General features: G+C 39.8%; 1 protein-coding gene across 2 annotated transcripts; it reads right to left on the reverse strand.

The window, feature by feature from the left end:
- Positions 1-14: 14 nt before the first annotated feature.
- Positions 15-14,569, reverse strand: LOC121294614 (ADP-dependent glucokinase-like). 2 transcript variants are annotated; one of them, XM_041218504.1, is made up of 8 exons: positions 14,285-14,569; positions 13,158-13,431; positions 11,626-11,851; positions 10,074-10,136; positions 9,637-9,757; positions 8,595-8,791; positions 4,382-4,480; positions 15-4,022 (listed from the first exon to the last, which is right to left on the reverse strand). In XM_041218504.1, the coding sequence occupies exons 2-8, from the start codon at positions 13,388-13,390 to the stop codon at positions 3,471-3,473; spliced, it is 1,491 nt and encodes a 496-aa protein (XP_041074438.1). In that variant the 5' UTR covers positions 13,391-13,431; positions 14,285-14,569; the 3' UTR covers positions 15-3,470. The 2 variants fall into 2 exon arrangements, with proteins under 2 accessions (XP_041074438.1, XP_041074437.1); XM_041218503.1 differs by having other exon boundaries at positions 15-4,025.
- Between the last annotated feature and the right edge of the window lie 5,857 nt (positions 14,570-20,426).

Consider the following 20,426-nt stretch of genomic DNA (forward strand, 5'->3'; position numbering starts at 1 on the left):
CTGGTAACAAAAGCTTTAAGTTTAAAGAAAAACTTTATTGGACTCAAATATTAAAATAAACAAACAAAAAACCCCAGCAAACTTAAATACTCCCAATATGCAAGTAGAGGTTTAAGATATTCAATTAGTATTAACACCTTGAGACAGGGCCAGCTACTCTTAACAGAATATCCTCCAGTTGTTTCAGGATTATAAACGGAGGATTACATATTCATACTTTAGGAGACAAGCTTGAAGACATTTTTATAACACCCCTTTAAAGAATTTATTAGATTTTTTTGAAAAAAAGTTCTACTTTATAAAAAAAAGTTCTACTTTATAAAATTTGTATTGCTGTTATGCAAGACCAAATTGCATTTTAAATTGATTATGTATATACTTTTCCACAATCTGTTGTATTGCACTCGTGTTGAATATTGCTATACAAGCATTTTTCGGAGTTTCTTAAATCCAATCAGCAAGTCAAACTGGAGTCTATTGAAGAGAGATTGAATTTACCTAAATACAGTAGATTGGTAAGTCAGGTAATTAAACCAGTAAGTGAATGTAGAAGCATTACGGTTTAAAAAGCAAAAGGCTGAGACCCAGTACCAGACTGAGATTGCCAGTTAACTCAAATAAACTAGTTCCCAAGTTTTCCCTGTACCAATCAATCATCCAGGATATTTGCAAAGCCTGCATCGATCACATCTAAGAATCCACTGTGCATTTTATTATCTATTTAAATCTACTGTAACCAAAACAATTATAATAAATTCAGAGGTGGTAGGGAAATCATTGTAACATCAGTTATTTGATACATCTGGTTAATTCCTGCATGGGCAAGTTTCAACAAATAACACATATTTAATACTCTGTATCATATCAATGCCAAAGGAAGAGAATTCAGTACTTGCCAGTATTTAGTTACAAAGAGGCATATTCAACATTATATAGACATTATATATCTTTAAGGCCCTGCACCACACTGCATAACTGATTAAGAACCGTACTCGAAACTGTTCCAATGAATCCAGCTCAAAGCGTCCATGCTGAAGTGCCATTTCATGTTTAGCCGGGCTTAATGCATCCACACACTATTAGAATAGTTTGGTTACAATTCCTAGCAGTGCAATGAGGAGTGGAAATTAGCACAATAAAAAGTATCCCACCATGCACTGTATTTTATTTTAAATGCTCCATATTAAGAGGTCCATATTGTATTTTGGAAAAAGTAAATGTGAACACAGACAGTTAGTTAGGGCTTGAAGTTTTCAGGTTATATTTTCTTAGTTGAATAAATTGAGCAGATTGTATTTCATAATTAAACTCAGAAAAAAAAGCTCTTCATTACAAGACAATCTTTGTATGACAAGTTTGTATCTTCATATTTTTGCCTGAGCCTAATTCTGGTCCCCTTACTTTATTTCAAACAGAGCTGATAATTACATGAACTGTTCAATCCTACTTTTAACTTGCATTTCATTTTCGCAGTCCCTAATTTAACATTGTGCTTTTGTTATTTTCCCCACTTGTTTAACAGAGGGGTACAGACAGACAGTTTTGTTTTGTTTTTTTAAATAAAAATGAATAACCATTGTGGAGTGTACACCAGTGTACGTCCTTCAGGCGCCTTTTCTAAGTATTTCACCAAACATATCGCAAAGCATTATGGGATATTGGAGGATACAGAAAAAAATGCAGTTTGGTATTACAGCGTTCAGACTTCTGACAAACCGCACTACCTGCTGCAATCTAATTAGAACCGGACTCGAGACTACCCCAAGTTGGTTCGAGTACAGTATTAAACGTTGCATATTTAGCACTTTTAAGCTGGTTTAAAAGCAAATAATACGGTTTAAAGACATAGTGTGGACAGGGCCTTAAATAATGAGCTCTCTGGCACTGCTAAGTGTGTGTCAATCACAACTTTGGTAGCCTTTCTACATGCATATGCATAGTATACAACACAAATGGCTCCTCAAAATATTTGGTTATTTATAATGACTTATTTCCATAGGAGTGATGCTACTTCTGTGTTAGAACACTTCCTTACAGACAGTTAAATGAGAATAAGTGAAATCAATTACTTTTTTTATGGTTGGGTTGTACATTAAATTTCCACTTACTTTTTAGGCTCCACCACCTAACATGCTGTTTATACATAAATACAAAAAATGTGTTTTAGTCAACGCTGGCTGCAGTTCCCACATGCCTTCAGTACAGGTGAGGCACAGGCAATGCTGGCTTATCCACACAGTGCTTCACCAAAGTTCCTTAACTTTGACCTTGTAGGACTGTTCTCTGCTGGTGAATGAGGGTAGTACAGTCTCCTAGAGCACAAATAGGATAAAATCTAGGTTCACCAAAGAATCACTATTGTGGCAAATCTTGGAAATGGGCTTAAAGCACTTACATTTATTTCACACACTGTTGTTCTGTTGGACTTAAAATTGACTATTAGGATGTTATACAGTTAAAATTGTGGGCTTTTAAAGGTATTATTGTGCATCACATACAGTATCTTACTAACCAATAAAAGCTGCAGCAGTTGCGTAATTTGGAAGCACCTGATCTGATCAGAGGTTTTGCATGTTAAATCCAGGTCAGATATATTGTTTTCTGTAGCCATATCCTCCCCTGATATAATGACATTATTTGTATTTTTTTCAGATTCATATTGTCTTTGCTAAATGTTATAGTCACTCTAATGCAGGGGTATCAAACTCAATTTTGACGAAGGCCTGTTACGTAATTTGATATTTAGTGTACGCATCAGTTACTTTTGTTAATTTTAATTTTATTTTTGATTGTATATTAGAAGAACGTGAATTGTCGCAGACCAGATTACAATTTAACTTTTGAAATAAATTAAAAAACAAGCAGGACATTTATTTCATAAGCCCGTTTGCATCGATCCCAGATGCACTCCATTCTTCCACTTGTTTGATGGAATACATACCAAGTCCAAAACTCTCTTATTCAGCACCGACTGTGCCTGGATGGTTCTGCAATGTCTTTGACTTTAAACAAAATGATAAATGCTGTGTACACAATAAACACTCCTCCTTTTCCTTTAAAAAAGGCTCTTTGTTAAACACAGTCAACTGTTTCCATAACAGCAAAGCAGTGTAACATTAAGGCAATGCATTTGTCCGTTTTAGCCAAATTTAAAAATACATTTTTGGGTGTACCTGAGCAGACTGCTCAACCCTGAATATTTGGAGCATGTCATATTCAGAAATACCCAAGTCCTATTGCTCATTAAAGTGTGATTTCCCAATGTGAAAAAACCATAAGCACGTAAGTGTTGCTTCTGAATATAAGTACAGTCACATCTGACACAAAAAAAAGACAAAACCCCTCAAGATTATTTCAGTTAAGTAGGGAATCCTTACGCTAACCAATTGTCAGAGACCCTTTGTTGCAGCATGGCCCAAATGGTACTGAATAAGACAGTCTGCACTTAGTATTTCCATTCCAATAGTCAGTTACTGCTCAGCCATTTCAGAGTACAACAGTCCCTCTGCTGAAATGGCATCTCCCAGCCCAACTGTCCGAAGTGGGTTTTTACAAACTAAAACAGGCGTGAAGTAAAAGGAGACATTTTCTCTGTGCCAGATTACCACAGGTTCGGACAGATTTAAAGTCATCTTCTGTCCTGGCTCGTCCCGGGAGGTTTGGAATTCCAGGGGGGCTTGGAGGACAACTCTGTTCACGTCGATTTTCTGTGTGCCGCAGGCCTGGCTCCCAGCCACCCTGGCACCAGCACACACGGCAGACACCTGGTTGGCCCAGAAGCCATCAACTGTGGCCAGGATGTGGTAGGCAAGGGTGTGGAAGTGGATGCGGGTGAGATCAGCCTCAGACTCCAGGTCAGTGCGGCCGTGCTGCTTGAGGATCCATAAGAGTATGTCACTGACCTGACCAACATCAGGGACGCCGCTCCAGGAGGGCAGCTGGGAGTGGGGGCCCAAGCCCGCCTGCGAGATGAACAGCAACTCCTGCTCGTTCAGGCCGATGGAATTCACTATGGGCAGAACCTGCTAACAGCACATGAAGGGAAAAATTAGAAACATCTGCCTTGTCTTTTAAAAAAAAGCAGGTGTTTCACCAAGGCAATCTGGCCATGCTGTACAGAGTTTTCACAAACCATTGCCCCAGAACCAGTTCTTACCAAGCCACTAAAATGTCAACCCATTTATTTAGCATCTGTATATAGTATAATAGGCAAAATAAACCACAATATCTTCTCTTTAAAACACTCTCCACTGAGATCCTATATCTGTTCTGTGGAGTTACTACTCACCACCAATCTAGCAATAGCCAACAACTGAACAGCTCTTCAATAGCCTTCCCTACTCTCCTTCGTCAGATTCCTCAGTTAAACCTATACATTTACCTCTCGCATGATGCTATTAATGTAGTCTGTATCTCTCATGCTGGCCAGCTCCAGGTGGATAGGGACCTCATTGGGGATGTCCGAGATGGTTAGTACAGCCTGCAAAACAACAGCCGACATCAGAATGCGATCACCAGGCACCGCTAGGAGCTGCTCCTTTGAGGACAGACGCATAGGATTTAACATTTGTTTTGTGTTTGTCTTACTGAACCATGTAACAAAAAGCAGGTGGCACATCTGCACTGTCGTAATAGGATAACTCGTTTTGAACCTCAGGATTACTTGAGCCATTTTGTTAACGTAACGCCAACTGTATGTGTTGTTAGCTTGAAGTCCAGTCACTATTGCTAGGACCACTTGGTAATGTACAGCATCCAAAAAAAAGTGTTGCAGCACCACTGCTGGTAAATGCTGCTTGGAACCGAGACTTTTTTTTGTCCATTTTATCCAACTCTGTTCACTTTCTTACAAAATACAGCATTCCCAAATAGATAGTCATCCCCTCTTACAAAAAAAAAAAAAAATATATAAGCAAGCTGTCCAACAAATGCAACCTAAACATACTGTGCTGGTGTGTTTTTTGATTGAACAGGTTATCAATACAGATAAATGGTGCTTAATTGAGGATACCTTTTTTTCACATCTTTGAGCTCTGCTGCAATGTTATAACTAGCCCTGGGTATGGAATGTACATCAACTTTACAGGGCAGAACTATATGAACATAACTTAGATATTTTATTTAACATCATGTAATCAAAGAAACTACAAAATGATATTGCAAAAGTCTACTGGACGTGATAATAGCAGTATAGTATTTAATGTTACATTTCAAAATGTCACATTTTTACATTTTTCCACTTTTGCATTAAGTATATGGAAAACTACAGCGGTATGTAATTCAATAACGTAATATTATTCAGGTTTCATTCAACTTCATGAAGCAAAATTAGTTAATTCTATAGGGTGATGCACAACTTTTGGCCTGTAGTATCGATGCCATATAAGAGTGTCAAATCCTTAAAATAATGATGGCACAGGGAAAGTGGCCCTTTATGTTTTGAAGCATCTCAATGTTTTTGACAATTGTATCGATTTAAACAAGGTGGGGTCCTTAGAAATAACAGAGCTGTAGTGCCTCTATTTTCCAGTATAATTAGACCAGAACGGGCTGTGAATGTAAAACAATAGTCCATGCTAGTCAATTCTGGCATAGGAATTTTCTTTATTATCAGTAATTCTGTGCCTGGTTTTTTGTACCCTGTACTGATTTCATGGGGGAAATACAGTAAAGTAGCACAACTTCAGAGTGTTCCTTTAACAGAACATGTATATGTGGTTTTGATAGACGCAACCGCAAGGCCTGAATGTTTTTGGCACACAAACAATAAAAAAAAGCAATTGTAATTTTAGTAACGAGTCCTTTAAAATAGCTGTACATTTTATATTCCGGATTTTTTAAATTTAATTTTTTTAATTTATTTATATTTATTAAAAAGAGATTGCTGTCTTTTAATTCCTTCATGACCTGATCTAGACAAATACTAATTTTAAAGTTTGTTTCATAAGAACAGAAAGTTTACAAATGAGAGAAGGCCATTCAGCCCATCTTGCTCATTTGGTTGTTAGTAGCTTATTGATCCCAGAATCTCATCAAGCAGCTTCTTGAAGGATCCCAGGGTGTCAGCTTCAACAACATTACTGGGGAGTTGATTCCAGACCCTCACAATTCTCTGTGTAAAAAAGTGCCTCCTATTTTCTGTTCTGAATGCCCCTTTGTCTAATCTCCATTTGTGACCCCTGGTCCTTGTTTCTTTTTTCAGGTCGAAAAAGTCCCTTGGGTCGACATTGTCAATACCTTTTAGAATTTTGAATGCTTGAATTAGGCTGCCGCGTAGTCTTCTTTGTTCAAGACTGAATAGATTTAATTATTTTAGCCTGACTGCATATGAGATGCCTTTTAAACCCGGAATAATTCTGGTCTCTCTTCTTTGCACACTTTCTAGAGCAGCAATATCCTTTTTGTACCGAGGTGACCAGAACTGAACACAATATTCAAGATGAGGTCTTACTAATGTACTGTACAGTTTTAACATTACTTCCCTTGATTTAAATTCAACACTTTTCACAATGTATCTTGTTGGCCTTTTTTATAGTTTCCCCACACTGTCTAGATGAAAACATATCTGAGTAAACAAAAAAACTACTAGGTCTTTTTCATAGTCCTTCTTTAATTTCAGTGTCTCCCATATGATATTTATAATGCACATTTTTATTTCCTGCGTGCAGTACCTTACACTTTTCTCTATTAAATGTCATTTGTCATGTGTCTGCCCAGTTCTGAATCTTGTCTAGATCATTTTGAATGACCTTTGCTGCTGCAACAGTGTTTGCCACTCCTCCTACTTTTGTGTCATCTGCAAATTTAACAAGTTTGCTTACTATACCAGAATCTAAATCATTAATGTAGATTAGGAATAGCAGAGGACCTAATATTGATCCCCATGGTACTCCACCGGGTACCACACTCCATTCTGAGGTTTCTTCTCTAATCAGTACTTTCTGTTTTCTACATGTTAACCACTCCCTAATCCATGTACATGTGTTTCCTTGAATCCCAACTGCATTCAGTTTGAGAATTAATCTTTTGTGCGGGACTTTGTCAAAAGCTTTCTGGAAATCTAAATAAACCATGTCATATGCTTTGCAATTATCCATTATCGATGTTGCATCCTCAAAACAAAATCAAGCAGGTTAGTTAGACACGATCTCCCTTTCCTAAAACCATGTTGACTGTCTCCCAGGATACTCTTACCATATAGATAATTTTCCATTTTGGATCTTATTATAGTTTCCATAAGTTTGCATATAATAGAAGTCAGACTTATTGGTCTGTAGTTACCAGATTCAGTTTTGTTTCCCTTTTTGTGGATCGGTATTACATTTGCAATTTTCGAGTCTGTTGATACAACCCCTGTGTCAAGAGACTGTTGCATGATCTTGGTTAGAGGTTTGTAAATTACTTCTTTCATTTATTTGAGTACTACTGGGAGGATCTCATCTGGCCCAGGGGATTTGTTTATTTTAAGAGCTCCTAGTCCCTTTAACACTTCTGCCTCTGTTATGCTAAAGTTATTTAAAACTGGATAGGAACTGGTTGACATGTGGGGCATGTTGTCCATATCCTCCTCTGTAAAAACTTGTGAAAAGTAATCATTTAATATATTTGCTATTTTTTTCTTCATCTATGATTTTCCCATTTGTATCTCTTAGACATTTAACCTCCTCTCTGAATGTTCTCTTGCTGTTGTAATATTGGAAAAACATTCTGGAATTGATTTTAGCCCCCTTAGAAATGTTCATTTCTATTTCTCTCTTGGCCTTTCTAACTTCCTTTTTGACTTGCGTTTGCAGTTCCGTGTACTCTTTCTGTGTACTTTGTTTTTGGTCCCTTTTTAACGCTCTGTAAAGTGCTTTTTTCGCTTAATATTTTTTTTAATTGATCTATTAAACCATTTTGGCAATTTAGTTTTACATTTAGATTTGTCTACTTTAGGGATGTAATTGTTTTGCGCCTCTAGTACTACATTTTTGAAGAACAGCTATCCTTTTCTGTGGATGTTTTCTCTATTTTACTCCAATCTACTTCTTTTAGTCTCCGTTTCATACCTTCATAGTTTGCTTTTCTAAAATTGTAAACCTTAGCTTTAGTCATTACTTTTGGGGTTTTAAAAAGCACTTCAAATGAGACCATGTTGTGGTCTGAGTTTGCCAGTGGTTCTCTGACCTCTGTTTTAGTCTGTCTTTGTTATTTGAAAAGACTAAATCAAGACATGTCTCCCCTCTAGTTGGTGCCTTAAATTGTGTTAGGAAGCAGTCATTTGTCATTTCCACCATTTCCATTTTGTCTGTCGTGCTACCCAACGGGTTTTCCCATTTTATATGGGGGAAGTTGAAATCCCCCATTAGTATGGCTTCTCCTTTGCTACACGCATTTCTAAATATCATTGTTTCAAAGGCCTTCCATTAAAAAAATAAAATAAATTAAAAAAAATAAACAAATGTGAAGCAAGTCATTGATGTAAGCAACCCTCACGGTCCACTTAAACTGGAGTGACCCAATATCAATATCATCCCTAAACAGCACCGCTCCCACTCGCACACAGAGCGCCGAGGTGCTGCTGGAAGGGGGCGTCTATTCGGTGCCTTTCCCACCTCTTTGAGACGCTCCTCCCAGAGCTCCCTGCCCTGGCCCTCCATCATGTGCAGCCCGGACAGCACCACCAGCTGGGGCTGGAATTCCTCCATGCTCCCCACGAAGGTCTCCAGTGCACTCATCTCCCCATTGGACATGTCATGCGAAAAGATGAAGCGGTTTGCATTGGGTGCCTGCGACGAGCCCCATTTATCTCCTGAACAAGGGAGGAGGAAAGAGAGTCAAGTCTTGCGTTTTTTTCATTAAAATGGGAGTATTTTGTATTCAGGATAGGAAATGTACATTAAGTGAATAAAACACAGCCCCAAAACATGCAAGAAAGATGAGAAGGCATATAAAAGACACAAAATCTACAAAAGGGACCAAGTTATAGAAATTGATGTTTTAAAAGGCTCAAAATCGGGGCTGACTTATCACTTTAACATAAAGGCCATATGACTGTATTGCCTGCAACAGTCTTACTAGACGATGGGTGTGCGAGAGCGAGTTGTTAAATGTATTAAATCAGCCAGTACTCAATCACCCAGATTTTGGCTACTGACCAAGTAGCTCCCTATTTCACTAATAATCACACACAAACTGCAGATAAAACTATTTACTAAGGGAGACATTCTGAAAGCTAGCAGGCAGGAAAGGCAGCAAACTACTTGACACACAGTGCACAAGATTAAGAAATGATAACAAAAAAAATATAGCAGCAGTTCTACTGAATCATTTCCTTACTGGAAGCGGCAAGCGGTGTTTCACATTTATATTTTATCTCAGGAATCTCCAGAAGCTGCAGTTTACAAAGGATTCACACCCACCATAAAAGAAAACTGTCGTTATGCCTGAAAGAACCCTATTGTTTGCCATATTGACATGATGCCAAGCTATACATCATCTCAGCACACAATGGCTGATCAACCTACTCACAGAAATTCTACAATCACACTGAATGATGTGGAGGGCTTTCAGGTCATCAGTTAGAATCCCAAATAGTTTATGCAGAAAGGCCAAACAGAGAACATCCCCCAAGCCGCTGTGTCTGGGTTACATTACCTGCCTTGTACTCCAGGATGAGGTGGTACTCATCAGTCCCCTGCAGAGACTCGGCCGGGACAATGATCTGATCAGTCAGCAGCTCGTGGAGTTTGGGTCCAACCGGCCCGCACAGCAGCACCTGGAGAACAGATAGAGGCAGAGAGGTCAGAGCGCAACTCGTCACAAACCTGGGGGTGGCATCTCTACACAGGCTTAATCTGTGGATAGAGAAATGAAAAAACAAAAGCAGCATGTTTTGCTATAGCCAACACAGATTGATCAAAACACTGGATCTAAACACTGCTTAAACACTTAGATCTAACACCACTGAGATCAGGTGAATTTACCCTAGTGTTTAAGAATATATGTTTCACCCATAACAATCCGAGTTCTATTTGACAGCTTATAGCACAACAGAACTTTCCCTAGTCAGGGAAGGCAGAGGGCAAGCTTACCGTCACGTGGGGATTGGTTGCCAGCTTCTGACCAATCAGAGCTGCATTTCCACCCACAAAGTGCTGAAAAAGAGAGGAAGGAAAGTGAATACAGTATGCTGAGTGCAAACGGCAGAATTGTCTGAGCTCTACCTAGTCAAAATTTAACCTCACGCAAGACTTTTTGTAATCAATGTCTGAAGAGATCTTATGGGAAATTTCAGAGCTGGAGTTTTAAACATACCAGACTCAGTTTAATTGAATTCACAGTCAGACTCACATTTGGGATCTATTTTCATTGTTCTGGGGTTAGCCATTTACTATACCAGTTATGAGCTGCCATTTTCAAACCCCAGCAAAGCTACTGGCTTATTCTGAGGGGTGAAAAGATTCATTCTGTACTGTTGAATCATGATACTTCCTTGCATGATGCATAAAGTGATATCGATACATGAGCAATATTGTACTACTTGAGGTCCACCACATTGTGATGAATTAATTTATTTGATTTACATATGACTTTATATAAATCAAATATTAAATCAAGTCTTTTTTTTTATTGAAAGCGTACGATAATGTAAGAGTTACACTATCATTTACACAAAAGGTTTACGACTGCTTTCACAGATCGTGACCAAGGCTAAGGTACTCCAAAATGAGTAGTAATGTGTATACAGGAAATCAACTCAGAGTCTAATAATTTACAACATTTTAATTTTACAATACATCAGGACTATCAAGTCCTGTGATTTGAACCTGGACACAATCTACTGGAATAAATCTTTCACATTTCAGTCTGCAAAACTGTGTTCAAGCAGTATCAGCTGCAAGGAGGGGCTAACTTTTTGAAGGCAACAATGAATAGAATTAGGAGCGATTCACAAATTATGCAATTGCTAACAAGCATGCAGAGTCACACTTTACCATCAAACAAAACCTTGCATAATGCAATATTAATTCAAATAAATCAATTAGTTTTGTCCCAATGTATGCAATTAAAATAGGAGGAGAAACAAGGCTAATATAATGGCATTACCATCTTGGTAGTTTCTCCTCCTGTAAAACAAATAAAACCATTCTGTTTGTTTAAACTGCATTTGACTTGAGCATTTCACAATTCTTTAGTTAACAAAAGGAAAAATAGCGAGCACTTATCCAGTAACACAATACAATTTCTAACTATCTTGTTTAATGTGTTACTATCTGGCCCATGCTAAACCTGCTCTGAACTTGTTAATACATATATTGCAGGACTGGGATTACTTTACCCTTGCAAACAGTTAAGACACCATTCCAGCAAACAATGCTGACGAATGAAAACTGGGATGGAAATAAGACTCGCATTGCATAGCAGTTTGATCCATTCCTGATTTTGCTAGGAGCTTAATAAGACACATCTGGGCTTGTTAGCTACACACTGGAGCTAATCAAGCTTGTATTAAAACCTGAATGGGTGAAACAACTATGCAATAGGAGTTTTATTTCCATCCCTGGAATTCTCAAACCATTTCAATCTGCACATCTTTTTAGATCAATTGAACAGACCCTGCAGTGTAAGTATGTCCCCCGTTACCTGAGCCCCAGGATACTCTGACGCCGCCCTTGCTATCCACTGAAATGACTCCTTATCACTGTAGAATCGCTCGGCGGCCGCCCCCTTCTCCATGTAGTGGATGAAGGTTTCTTTGAGGTCCTCTTTGGAGTGCAGGACCTCGTGATCCAGCCCTGTGCCAGGATCGATAGCGAGCGCTTGGAGCAGCCCCACCCCGGTTACCACCACATCCACACAGGTGTTCACTCTGAAGGAGACACACAGGGAAATTGTTTAAAGTGGCTGCAGATCTTACGTGCCGTACACTTCAGGGATGGAAATAAGACCCACTGTTTAGAAAGGGGGCAGGGCTACAGTACACCAAGTCATCACTCCAGAGGGTAAGTGATGTGGCAACCGCAGATTGGAGGAGAAACGGTTGCACTCGCTAACCAAGGGGGCGTGGCTAGGTGATCTGTTCCTTGTTATGGTTAAGAGAAATGCTAAACGATGAAAGTAAAATAACAGCGAGTGTTTAGTGTTTGTTTGTTTTGTCGAGTCTAATTGTGCTGTTTTATTTATTAGATGGCTAACACGATCCGGCGCTGTCGCTTAAGGCCAGCACAAACCTGGAAAACACTTCACCACTGGTCACGGATAAATTGTACTTGCATGTTGGTACTCACTGTGGACGTGATCGTGTGTACTTCTTGTGTGTGTTTAATGACTATTTATTATTATTTCGGGACTGTAACCCGTAGTTTAAACAGTGCAATACACATACACATTCCTGTGTATTGCCTGGAATAATTGTTTGCGGTCACAAACGACCTGGATAACAAACCCTCCTCAAACAAAACATTGTTTGTACATTGCAATCACTTCTTTGTCATTACTTGTGCACAGCATTGTGCACGCATTTTCTCCTTCAAACAAGATATCTGGTGGTACACAAGGTTAAAGAAAGCTCTCAGTTTGCTGGCTTTGAAATTGTGTTACATTTCACCCAAGCAGTGTCTTTGGGGTCAAAGGATGTTACTTGCAGCAGGTTGGTTAGTTAGTGACAAGAAAGAAGGATGGTGACAATTGCATTCGTCAAGTGAAATAACCAAGGAAGTGCTACCTGAAAGCAAGGCTTGGCAATTTGAACCTAAAAGTAACACCAGATATGTTTTTAAATGAAAATACATGCTTGCTATGTGTTTTTCAAAACTGCATGCAAGACCTACATAGCGAACGAAAGTGCACAATAGAAAAGATGAATAGATTTTTTTTTGTTTGCTACAATTTTAAGATGGAACTATAATTCTGTGTACAATGCACACAATCACACACAGCACTACTAAGATTCACCTAGGAAGGCTGTGGTGGGGGAGGGGTACTCTACATGTTTTTCAAAGATTATGGATAGCCATTCTAGGGGAATCTAAATTTGTCAAAACAATCTGTGGATCTGGTATATACAGCTCTTGTGGTTTATTATGCCACCAGAACCCCTTGATGGAACTGCAGCTTTTTAATGTACAGTACAGTTGGGTGTGAAACACTCTTCCCTATATAATACTAATACTAACCCCACAGCCACCCTGGTCCACTGCGTGGCTGGGGCAGTGATGAGTGTGTCCCAGGCTGAGGAGATGGTCTGCTCATTGGTAGCAGTGCTGGAGCTTCCCTGAAGGCAGCTGGACAGGGACTGAAGGGATGTGGTGAGGTGGCGCACAGCCACCTCTGGAAACTCAGGGTTCGAGTGGTAGAAGTAGCCAATGCTTACTGCCAGCAGCACAGCTGCAAAGGCTTGTCGCCACATCCTCAGATCAGACCTGGTCTTTCTGCAGCTGGGCCTTTTACCTGAAAGGTAATCACAAGAAAACGGGGATTAAACTCCAGCAATAAGACGCAATAATTAAACACAAACAGAATACAGAATTAAAAATGAATTGGCAGTTTCTAGTCTTTCAAAATAAAATAATGAAATGTGCACTGGAAGCCCTGCGCGTTCGAAATCTAATGTGGAACATAAAACTGAATTAACCGAGTTGGGGAGAGAAAAAAAAAAAAACTGTGGTTATAGCGGCCTACTCAAAAGTCAAAATAATGAACCCCCGTGGGTTTTCTTAAATTATAACTTGTGTGATGTACAAAACATACATAAATACTAAGTGTTACACAGCCTTTCCATTTAATTGTTCATCTGTCAGTCTTGAGTTGCACAATTCATTTGCATGCCGAATTTAACAACATACCTGCATTCCTCACACAACTGAGATTCAATAAATACCGTACCATACAACACAAAGGAAAATGCGAATAATTAAGAATGGAATAGCATCCACCTTTGATGAAGCGAGCAAAATCATTTTACGCGAATAATAAATGTCTATTTGTTGCAATCCGTCATATCCATTACAATAAACGACAAAACATACCAATTTACAGAAACGGTATATTGCATCTAGTAGTATTTTCCACTTAACATTTCAGCTAATTTAATACAATGTACTGATAAGCACTGTAATCGATACCATCACTTCGTTAAACCCAGTTGTTACGCCGGCAAATTGATATAACTAGCTATTGCTATGTCAATGTAATTGTTTAGCAAACAATGCAAAAATGTACACAAGGTGCATTACCGGATAAAACACAGAGACTACAAATATTACTAAATGTATGTATTTATTCACAAGTGTTTGGGCTTTACCTGGAGTAGACACTGTTCTGGCCTTGTCTGTACGCGGGATGCCGTGCTGTGAATTTACGTTTTCAGACCGGCCGCCACGTCTGAATTTTAGGGGGTGTCAGGTTTCATTAGTCGAGATGTGGCGTACCCAGAATTACGGAGTCTGTGCTACCAACCCTAAATGTCTGTACAGATTATTAAGCAAATCTGTGCCTGTTAACCGCCAGGCGTACAGGAATAAGGCGTGATTATGTTTTGAGAATAGGAAATAATACCCGGAACATGCACAGAACGAAGCAGAGGACTACAGGTTAGTAGCTGAGAGGTGTGGAGAGACTACGGTATTAAAATGTGAGCATAGTATTTCATTTTAGCAAATACAAATGTATTTTAAAACTATAGAGCACCTCTGTTTCCAAACGTATACTTTGTAGTTTGCAACACATTTGACTTACGTTTGCTTGTTCATTTGCGTTTGTGTTTACCATACACCTCTTCATGTGGTTTAGCCCGAAAAAAAAAAGAACCAATCAGAATAGGGTTAGGCTTTTCGGTTTACAATACCTGCTATGCGTGCGTTTAATTGTGTCGACTAAATCAATGTGGTGGGGAATTTCACGGCCAGTAGGTGCAGTTTTATATCAGAGTTTGGGGTGCGCATAGTTGCACAGAGACGTTGTGTCCTGTTAATAAGGGGTTCAGATGCTTGGCTCCAGTAGGTGTGGTCTCTCTTAGTACAGGCAGGGATGTCATTAGAGTAAATGAGTCACTCGTGTGCAACCCATTGTCTCAGAAGTGTGCAGCAAAAGGACAGTTTTTCTATTGCGTTGTCCAACCACTGTATGTAAAACCGTTGCTTCTATCTACCCAGCATGCCCTTCTAAAATGGCTGTGCTCAGAGCATGTTTGAGCTCTTAGCGTAAGCTTCCAAAAAGACACACAATGCACCTTTTGTCCAGGTAACTTGAATGAATAGCTGAAAATGCAACCTGAAGGAAGTCCTCAATTCTACTCTCGCACACACATCGACACAGCACTGCACTACACACGGTAGAACATGTGCAGGGTTCAGGGTGACCCAGCGTTTAACCTTCCATCATCTTTAAAAAGACACGTTTAACTAACATTTCATAATACATATCTAGGAAAATTAAGGTTTGGGCCCCCTGTCTGTAACAATAGTCTTCCCTCGTGTCAATAAGTGTATACTATAGCCCTCCTCAACAGTCCATAAATAAATAAATAAATAAGGACCTCTGTAGTGACCACTCTGAGAATGACACTCCCTGTCTATACAGAGAGTGTAGTCACAGAGCCCGTAGGGGTGCTTTTTTCGTCGTTCAGAGGTTTCAATTGGTGTGCTGTTCAGTGCCATGTGCGTCAGTTACTGCCTTAATTCCTGGCACCACTGTGCTAACACTGATTGGAGTTGCATGGCATTTTAAAGGCATACAAAGTTTATTCAGTAGGCTGTGTGTGCTGGACAAGACTGACCTGTTAAAGAGCTAAAGAGTTGACGTTTCTACAACACACATGCTATGATATGTCACTTAGGGGCGGACCGTGCCCCTTGTGGTCTATGGGTGAAATTTGTGACAATGTGGAGAACATTATGTTTATTCTCTCATTTACTACATTAACATTGTGTTAAAGCTCAAATTGTACGGTAGTTTAAGAAAGCCACCAGACTATCAAGACTGTAATACCTGCATTTCACCTGCTCTGCCTGTCATTTACAAGCACAGGCTGCTGCCCCTTATTCCACAGAGTAAAGGCTTGAGAGGTTACTTGGATACTGAAAGCAGAAGCATGAAGATCCACCCATGCCGCTGTCATGTACTGTCATTGCATCTCCTGCTGAATGTCCCAGTCTTAGATCTTTTGCAGACTGAAGCAGGTTTTCCTCAAGGATTTGCCTATATTTAGCTCCACCCATTTTGCCTTCTACCCTGACAACCTTCCAAGTCCCTGCCAATGAAAAGCATTCCCATAGCATGATGCTGCCACCACCATGCTTCACAGTAGGGATGGTGATACCAGGGTGATGTGCTGTGTTAGGTTTGCGCCAGACATAATGCTTTGCATTTAGGCCATGTAGTTCAATTTTTGTTTCATCGAACCACAGAATATTTTGCCACATCTTTTCAGAGTCTCCCACATCCCTTTTTGCAAATTCCAAGTGGTATTTTACATGGGCTTTTTTTCAGAAATGGTTTCCTCTTGCCACTCTTACATACAAGCCAGATTTGTGGAGTACCTCAGCCGTTGTTGACACATAGACAATTTCTCCCATCTCAGCCATGGAATGCTATAAGTCTTTTAGAGTTGTCATTGGCCTCTTGGTGACTTCTCTGTCCAATGCCCTTCTTACACGGCTGCTCAGTTTGGGAGGATGGCCTGCTCTAAGCAGATTCTGGGTGGAGCCGTATACCTTTCACTTCTTAATGATCGACTTAACTGTTCTCCAAGTGATATTCAATGCCTTTGAAATCTTTTTATACCCCTCCCCTGATCTATGCCTTTCCACAAGTTTATCCCGGAGTTGTTTTGACAGCTCCTTGGTCTTCATGGTAGTATCTTTGCTTCAAATGCACTACCCGCCTGTTGGACCATACAGAGCAGGTGTATTTAATCTGAAATCATGTGAACTACTTTTATTGCACACAGATGGACTCCATTTAACTTATTGTGTGAATTCTGAAGGCAATTGGTTGCACCTGAGCTTATCTAGGCGTGTCATAGCAAAGGGGTGAATACTTAAAAAAAAAAAAAAAATCCCATTTAAATGCATCAAGATTTCAGGTTGTAACACAACAAACTGTGAAAACGTCCAAGGGGGGGTGAATACTTCCTATAGGCACTGTACATCTTTGCATAAAGCTGGAGAATCGCTAATCCAGTTGTCATGAAACTTGGTATTTAAACAGTGTACCCTACATTATTGAGAATATCTGATTCTTGAGTTTATTATAACATTATTTAGCATACGTTATTGAGAATATCTGATTTCTTCGGATATATGATGGTGTCTGTTTATACATTTACTCTTACATTTGTGCATATATCAGGATAATATATCATTCTGAATTTTGAGCCGTGTAAGGGCTGTATGTTACTGACAGACTTGTTATTGTCATTATGCTATCATATTATTTGTCATTAAATTAATCTCGGAAGAGAGACACTTCTTTGACAGCCATCTCTTCTTAATACAGTTACTTCACCAAGAGCCCAGATTAGCACCTTCGAACGTGTTTCATTAGTATAAGTACAGCATAGCGTCCCAGAGTTTTCAGTTGAAATCTTGTACTGCAACACATTGAGGTGTGACGGTCAGTGTGAGTGGAAGGGAGATACACAAGGATCCTCAGGGGATTAGGAGCAGTACAATAAAAAGTAATCGTGCTTGCTTTTTTGCTAAGTTAATATGTCAGCAGGGTATCCTTTTCCCATACCTAATGTTGGCAACTGTGTCAGAAAGCTAAATGATATGATGTCTCTTTCATTCACGTTCATTTGGCTTCCAAATCTAAAAACAAGTCACTGCATACAATTTGCATAAACAAATTCCACAAAGGCTGCCATTCATAACACAGAACAACCTGCCACTGAATGACTGGTCCCATTGAGGTCACACTCAAACAGGAGCAGCACGTAACTGACTATTTGATTAAAATCCAGAACCTTATAGAAGAAAAATCACTTGTCACACGTAAGCTGTTGTATAACTGGTACAAAAACCTCAGCCTCTGTTATCTCCTAATGAAATCCTGAAAGGTGTAATGCATTGCTGTACCGTGGTACTGTATCAGAGCTGTGTAATATATGTTCCAGATTCATTGAGTTGCCATTGCTGATTATCATGTGATCTGCTAAGAGCTCTGCTGGGGTTGATTGAGGGTAAAACAATGAGATTATGAAGGTACACTAATAGTATTTGTGTATTTTTTGTAAGGGTATATGTGTTAGTAGATCAGGTCACCATTAGATAAGATGCAGTCAATGCTGTGGTGTCTCAAGCATGTTAATAAAATGTATTTCTACAGTGACTGACAGATTTCCTCTGTAACGAAGTCTTTCTGTATGCTGATTGCTACAATTGGTTTTTGCAGGACATGGTCTATTTCTACAAAATACTCAAGACATCCAGATCTATTGCAAAATAAGCAAAAAAATATTGGATTTTTATATGGTGTAATAAAGCATAGTGAAAGCATGGTCGATTATAGGTAAGCATTGTAAAGCACAGGTATGGTATTAATGTATATTAAAATAACATGGCAAACCATGGTCAATTATTGTAACTGCAAACTATAACCATGCGTGACTGATCAGCTACTGATTATTTAACTAGCTGACAGTCATGCATCCTTATTAAACTCATGCAGACTATGGCCAAGGTGTAATAAGGTAATTACTGGCTAGTTAACCCCTCGGCCAGAATATATGGATCTGCAGCTTTGGCCGCACAGTGAAGTGTGTTCGAGAGGCTGAGCGAATCAGATGGTAAAGGAAAGTAAGAGAACCGGCATACTACTTGTTACTGTTTGTTTGTTTGGCCCTTGTGCCTTTTTGTTTGGTCTTTTTGTCATGTCTAAATCTTTTGTTTCATTATTTAAAATAAACACACTGAGCCCCGCTATTCCTTGTTTTGAATCTGTGTTTCACCCCTGCAGCCGTCCTGTTCACAAGGAGCCAAATCCCAAGATTTGATTATATATTTACGAATATCAAAAGAAAGCTTAACAGCTCAGGAACAATACGTGATCACGTGTATTCTTGACAAATGTAGCCTTCGCTTTCAAATGGGACTTCTAAGAGAGCTACCACTGCCAAAACAGAACATTCCACATTGTTCTAATGTTCTACCAGGAGATAATGCATGATAATAGATTCATGACACAGCTCCACCAATCATGAGTGCAAGAAAAAGTTGTCAGCATTCTATCTGTTGGTGAATGGTGTTGTCAGTAGTGTATATAATATATAAGCATATCATGAAGCTGATTAAACAGCATGATCATTACACAGGTGCACCTGGGGACAATAAAAGCCCACTCTAAAATGTGCAATTTTGTCACACAACACAATGCCACAGATGTCTCAAGTTTTGAGGGAGCGTGCAATTGGCATGCTGACTGCAGGAATGTCCACCAGAGCTGTTGCCAGAGAATTGAATGTTTATTTCTTTACCATAAGCCGCCTCCAGCGTTGTTTTACAGAATTTGGCAGTATGTCCAACCGGCCTCACAACCGCAGACCACGTGTAACTATGCCAGCCCAGGACCTCCACATCCAGCTTCTTCACCTGCGGGATCGTCTGAGACCAGCCACTCGGACAGCTGATGAAACTATGGGTTTGCACAACCGAAGAATTTCTGCACAAACTGTCAGAAACCATCTCAGGGAAGCTCATCTGCGTGCTTGTCGCCCTCACCAGGGTCTTGACCTGACTGCAGTTCAGCGTCGTAACCAACTTCAGTGGGCAAATGCTCACCTTCGATGGTCACTGGCATGCTGGGGACGTGTGCTCTTTTTTCACAGATGAATCCCGGTTTCAACTGTACCGGGCAGATGGCAGACAGCGTGTATGGCATTGTGTGGTGGCGGTGGGGTTATGGTATGGGCAGGCATAAGCTACGGATAACGAACACAATTGCATTGTATCGATGGCAATTTGAATGCACAGAGATACTGTGACGAGATCCTGAGGCCCATTGTCATGCCATTCATCCGCCGCCATCACCTCATGTTTCAGCATGATAATGCACGGCCCCATGTCACAAGGATCTGTACACAATTCCTGGAAGCTGAAAATGTCCCAGTTCTTCCATGGCCCGCATACTCACCAGATATGTCACCCATTGACCATGTTTGGGATGCTCTGGATCGACGTGTACGACAGCGTGTTCCAGTTCCCACCAATATCCAGCAACTTCGCACAGCCATTGAAGAGGAGTGGGACAAAATTCCACAGGCCACAATCAATAGCCTGATCAATTCTATGTGAAGGAGATGTGTCGCGCTGCATGAGGCAAATGGTGGTCACACCAGATACTGACTGGTTTTCTGATCAATGCTCCTACCTTTTTTTTTAAGGTATCTGTGACCAACAAATGCATATCTGTATTTCCAGTCATGTGAAATCCATAGATTAGGGCCT

This window comes from Polyodon spathula, chromosome 19, assembly GCF_017654505.1.
Source record: "Polyodon spathula isolate WHYD16114869_AA chromosome 19, ASM1765450v1, whole genome shotgun sequence".
In the NCBI taxonomy this organism is placed as follows: domain Eukaryota; kingdom Metazoa; phylum Chordata; class Actinopteri; order Acipenseriformes; family Polyodontidae; genus Polyodon; species Polyodon spathula.

Coding starts and splice junctions, on each gene's coding strand:
- LOC121294614 (XM_041218503.1), bottom strand. CDS start 13,390: ATGTGGCGACAAGCCTTTGCAGCTGTGCTGCTGGCAGTAAGCATTGGC. Junction 10,137..11,625: donor CAGAGTATCCTGGGGCTCAG/GTAACGGGGGAC, acceptor TCTCTTTTTCAG/CACTTTGTGGGTGGAAATGC. Junction 9,758..10,073: donor CAACCAATCCCCACGTGACG/GTAAGCTTGCCC, acceptor TCTGTTCTCCAG/GTGCTGCTGTGCGGGCCGGT.